The 5,168-nt window shown below is 49.4% G+C and overlaps 1 protein-coding gene across 1 annotated transcript in view; it reads left to right on the top strand.

Moving 5' to 3' along the window:
• The first annotated feature begins 2,066 nt into the window (after window positions 1–2,066).
• The window catches only part of LOC132451146 (G-protein coupled receptor 20-like), a 3,728-nt gene continuing 626 nt past the window's right edge, over window positions 2,067–5,168 (top strand). The window contains exons 1-4 of the mRNA XM_060043472.1: window positions 2,067–2,322; window positions 2,605–2,861; window positions 3,238–3,370; window positions 4,007–5,168. The exon at window positions 4,007–5,168 is cut by the window's right edge and continues 626 nt beyond it. Of these exons, the coding sequence (XP_059899455.1) occupies window positions 2,140–2,322; window positions 2,605–2,861; window positions 3,238–3,370; window positions 4,007–4,744 (1,311 nt within the window). The 5' untranslated portion in view covers window positions 2,067–2,139 and the 3' untranslated portion in view covers window positions 4,745–5,168. The remainder of the gene's footprint in view (window positions 2,323–2,604; window positions 2,862–3,237; window positions 3,371–4,006) is intronic.

Here is a 5,168-nt window from a genome sequence, read left to right as displayed (position 1 = left end):
TGTTGAAATGATGAAACAGGTGTGGCCATCTTTTTTCTCATGGACAAAAAAGACAAATTAGCTGAATTAATAACTCATCATTGTCTAGTCTGGTGGTCTAAAAGGATAATTCAGCACTGATGACCGTTTGGTTGATTGTCATGAGTTATGGTACAGATGGTCTACTGTTTCATTGCTGTATCAAAATGTTGCGTACTCTTGGAATGTAATGCAAACTTCACCAAAATATGGTAGACGTTGTTATATTTTCATGAACAAAACTTTGATAAATTCACCAGGAAGAAACAGAAACCAGTAAAAACTCATGCTCTGATGATGAATACTCTCAACTCAAACTTAATACTGCTGCTGTAGATTGTTGTAGGAGATATCAAGTGGGATACTGAAAAAGCTCTGTGCTAAACTAATAATATGATTTGGAGTAAATTATGATGAGGTGTTGAATCAGTGTGAAGGCAAATCCGAGTTATGTTGATTCCGGTCCATCTGTATGATTATGATGAAGAGAGAGGGAGAATATATAATATCAATCTTGTCGCCAAGTCATGTTAACAGATAGTAATTCATCCATCTTGTGTATTCAAAGTCACTTTATCATAACTATTCCGCTGCTTTCTAACAGAAAGTTGAGTGTTGACTTGACACTGTTCAGGGGCCATTTCTGTCTAGTTTTATTCCTGAGTATCGGAGGGATGTTGGAAACAGCCAAGCTCCATATTTCACCTTGGAAACTGGTGATAACCAGTAGGCCTTAGTAAACTTTCACCTCACCAATTCCATAAAGGGATGAGTCAAATTCAGTAATTTGACTCATGTAACAAGTGGCCATTGACGTCACAATAGTCAGCAAGGAATTCATTATATTTCAAATAACCCAAAAATCCATAAACAGTGAAGATATAATACAATGCAGCCTCCTATTTAAATGTATAGTTTGATTGAAGTCCTGTCTGGCTAGTGTATACATCCAGTCTCTTTAAAGTCGTTCACACTCAAACAGGATACGTGCACTTCTTTAAATGGACCAGGTGGAGGGGCGACATACATCTTACTCTCAGTAAACCAAGTGTCACATGTGTGTTTAGTTAGAATCGTTCTTATAATACATACACTGGTTTAATACCACAGTGCTGTGACAGTGACAGTCTCTCCTTCTTGTGAACATCAGCTACACAATTTGGGTGAAGGACATACACAGACATACACGCACACACACACACACAGCCAGGTCATGTCTCTGCAGTGACACAGTGGTTTGTTGAAAGATGTCACATCCTTTTTTTAGAGTAGGTATTAAAATATGTTCACTGGCTTTAAATGGAGGCTTACAATAGAAGGACAGTGTTTATAAAACGTGTGTGGGGGGGGGGGGGGGGGGGGGGTTGCCGTCGGGATTAACTCTCTACTGCTGATGTTGACGTTACTTTAGTGTGTATGTGTGATTTGGTATTAGTGTATATGTGTGTGTGATTTTGTAATAGTGTGTTTGCATGTGTGATTTTTTATTAGTGTGTGTGTGTGTGTGTGTGTGTGTGTGTGTGTGTGTGTGTGTGTGTGTGTGTGTGTGTGTGTGTGTGTACTATTTTGTTTTAGTGTGTGTTTTTTTGTATTAGTTTGTGTGTGTGGGGGGGGATTTTGTATTAGTGTGTGTGTGTGTGTGTGTGTGTGTGTGTGTGTGTGTGTGTGTGTGTGTGTGTGTGTGTGTGTGTGTGCGTGCGTGCGTGCGTGCGTGCGTGCGTGCATGCGTGCGTGACATTTCTGTATGAATTTGTGAGGGACATATTGTACGAATGTCTGATGGGTGCATGCTCCGTGTCTAAGTATGGGTTTGCTGAGAAAAAATTCTAACGTTTCTGAGCCTTGTTGATCTGTTCTAAGAATGCACACCTCATCATTTAAAGTAGAATGGCTTCATCTATTTATAAACATCTGCCTTCCTCGGGCAGAGGTCTGGCGTTGCAAAGACTTTTGGATTTACTATTCATCATTCATTATTGGAGCCATCGTTAATTTAATAACTTTATAGCGACTTTATCTTTAACCGTTTCTAATTTGATCTGAACCAAGACCATTTCGGTTGAACCAGGCCTTAACTTTGTTCTCCTCTGGCGTTACACAGAACCCTAAGCCAATAATCCAATGGAGAACATTCTCGGGGATGTCAGCAGCACCACCACCGTGAAGCTGCCGCCGAGCCCGACGCCAGGACCGACCAACTGCAGTGCGTGGGACCAACAGTGGGGGGCGCCATATCTGCACAGGCTGGCGCACCTCGATGCTCAGCTCTATCAGGATTACTATGCAGTGTGGCTCTCACTTCTGGTAGGGCGCTATGAAGCCTTTTTTATAGGCTATAGTACATATTTATATATGTATGTAAAATAAATTGCATTATTTGCGTTACATTATTTTATTTGCATATGGCTTTCTTATGTCTATATTTGCATTTATTCCAGTTGTTGATTAACATGCTTTGGAGATAATTTTTTCATAATTGCTTCACAGAATTTTTATTCAGGTAAGACTTTTTCAAGAAAATGGTTTAAAAAAGAATGATACATTTTTTGATACTTTGAGAGATGTTTCTTTCACCCTCCCCCGAAGGTGTCCAACTGCCTGATGCTGGTGATCGGCGTGGTCCTCAACAGCCTGGCCCTCTACGTGTTCTGCGGCGCGTCCACCCAGTCCTCCGCGCCAGTGGTTTACACGATAAACCTCGCGATAGCCGACCTACTGGTGGCGCTGTCGCTCTCCGCGCGCATCGCGCTCTACCACAGCGGCGGGAGCTGCCTGGCCTGCTCCTACGTGCACAACTTCAGCTACTTCGTCAACATGTACTGTAGCATCCTCTTCTTGACCAGGTAGAGGACAATGTCTACCGTTTGTTGAGGCTTCTCTACTGAGCGCAGGAGATGAGATGGAAGTAATGTTTTTATAAAGCGTGTGTGGTCATTAATAAATCGCACGCGCGCTGTAGTATGTCGCACGCGCGCTGTAGTAAGTCGCATGCGTACTTAAAATAGTCTACTTGTCGTAGGACTTTCTATAGAAAGAGCGGCTTTCTGAAGCACGCGGGCGAGTTATCAATCGCACGTGCGATTTATAAAAAAAATAATTCCCATCTCACCTCCCGGGCTCCGTTCTTCTCTCACACTCGTGTAGGCTACTTGTTGAAACGTTTGTGGTGATCTAGTCAGCTTAACGACTGAATAGTGAACAGTGACGTGTCTCTGGTAGCATCTGCATCGACCGCTACCTGGCAGTGGTGCACGCCTCGGGCACGCTGCACCGGTGGAGGACGGCGGGAGCGGCCCGCTGCCTCAGTGCTCTAGTGTGGTTCATCGCTGTGGTGGTCACCTACTCCTTCCAGGTAGACACGCACGCGCACACACACACACGCGTACACGCACACACGCAAGCAGGCATGAAAACATTCTGGCACACTCAGACCACTGAAGGAAGCGCATATGCTCTCTCACACTGACACAAACGGCCCCCACACGGTGTACACTACGTTCAAGTAGAGTACGAGTAGGACATATAAATAAGCTCAGCTAAAAGCCTCCAGGGAACCACAGACACACACACACACCTTTGGTGCTGGTCTCCTCCTGCACTCAAGAGGCCTGGTGGGGCTGCTGCCTTGGCGGGGCGGGGGTGTCGCCGAGTCCTGCTGCTGTAGGGCTGTCTGGAGGAGGGGCTGGGGGGGCCTCCTCCTAGCCCGTCCAGGGGGCGGAGCTAAGCGGAGCGCCCTTCCACTCGGGTGAGGGGGCTCCGTCCCCATCTCCCGGCTGCCGTGGTGCCAAGCACAGGTTTGGCCTGCAGCCCTCGTGATAAAACCCTCATGACAGTTTGTCCCGTTTTAGCTTAACACGACCACAAGGATGTGAATACTAGCTTGCGTATATCCACTGCTCTCTTTCTGCCCCTTTCTCCTCTGTCGCCCCCCTCTCACCCCACCACCCCCCTCCTCTCTCTCCCCCCCCTCCCCATCCACCTCCTCTAGACCGCGGCGCTAGAGTTCGGCACCTCCTGCGTGCTGCTCCCCGCCCTCTTCTACCTGACGGTGCTGGAGTTCCTGCTGCCCCTGCTGGCCGTGGTGGGCTTCACCCTGCGCGTGGCCTGCTTCCTCAGCTCCGCCCCCTCCGGCCGGGGCCACGCCCCCATGCCCCGCCAGAGCCTGGAGCGGCGGGCGCGCGCCGTGCGGCTCCTGGCCACCGTGCTGGTGGTGTTCACTGTGTGCTTCACGCCCTTCCACGTGCGGCAGGCCCTGGTCTACTTCCGGGTGAGAGGCGGGGGAGGGGGAGGAGCTAGAGGAGGAGGAGGAGAGGGGGAGGGGCCAGGGAAGGAGGCGGGGCAGGTGCTGGCCTATCACGTGACGGTGACGCTGAGCAGCCTCAACAGCTGCCTGGACCCCGTGGTGTACTGCTTCGTGACGGACAGCTTCAAGAGGCTGTGGCGCCGCAGGATGAGGAGGAGGAGGGGCAGGGGGGGCTGGCGGAGGGGGGGGTGGGCGACCGGGGAGGAGGAGGAAGGGGAGGAGGGGAGGACGAGCCGCGGGGCGGCGGGGGGCTCGACGGTGGCGATAGGGGGTGGAGGAGGAGGAGGAGGAGAGATGCCGTCGGTGAAGAAGTGTTCAGGGACAGCCATGGCGCTGGCTCAGAGTGTGGCCACGCTCACGCTGGCCTCCGTGCCCGGACCCTCCCCCGCCTCCTCCAACCTCGCTCGGGAGCACTCCGCCTAGAGGACCTCCAGGTAGACCTCCATGCCCAAGGAGGAGGAGGAAGAGGAGCTGGTGCCATGCTCAGCAGAGAGACATAGCGATAAAGGGATGACATAGCAGAAGAGTTGCTACGGAAGAGAATGATGAGGTCAGATAACGGAGCCTGCATCTTGTATTAATGGCTGAAGTCTATCCTTTGGGTATTTGAGGGCCTTTTAGTGCAGGTGTGTCAGTCCTTTTGGTTGATTTCTCAACAAGCTGACATAGTCCATCAGTAAGAACTAGATAAAGTAGAATTTCAACGATAGAGAAGTAAACCAACTCAGTCCCCTTGGATTATTCTAAAATTGTTCGATCGATAATTCCAAATTTGTTTAGAGAACGGCTCTGGGACATTCTGAGTCTATGATGGCCCGTGTGATCGTACGAGTGAAACAGAGACTGA

Source organism: Gadus macrocephalus, chromosome 22 (assembly GCF_031168955.1).
Source record: "Gadus macrocephalus chromosome 22, ASM3116895v1".
NCBI classification, from domain to species: Eukaryota; Metazoa; Chordata; class Actinopteri; order Gadiformes; family Gadidae; genus Gadus; species Gadus macrocephalus.
The sequence above is the reverse complement of the archived record's forward strand: the minus strand, read 5'-3'. Positions and strand labels throughout refer to the sequence as shown.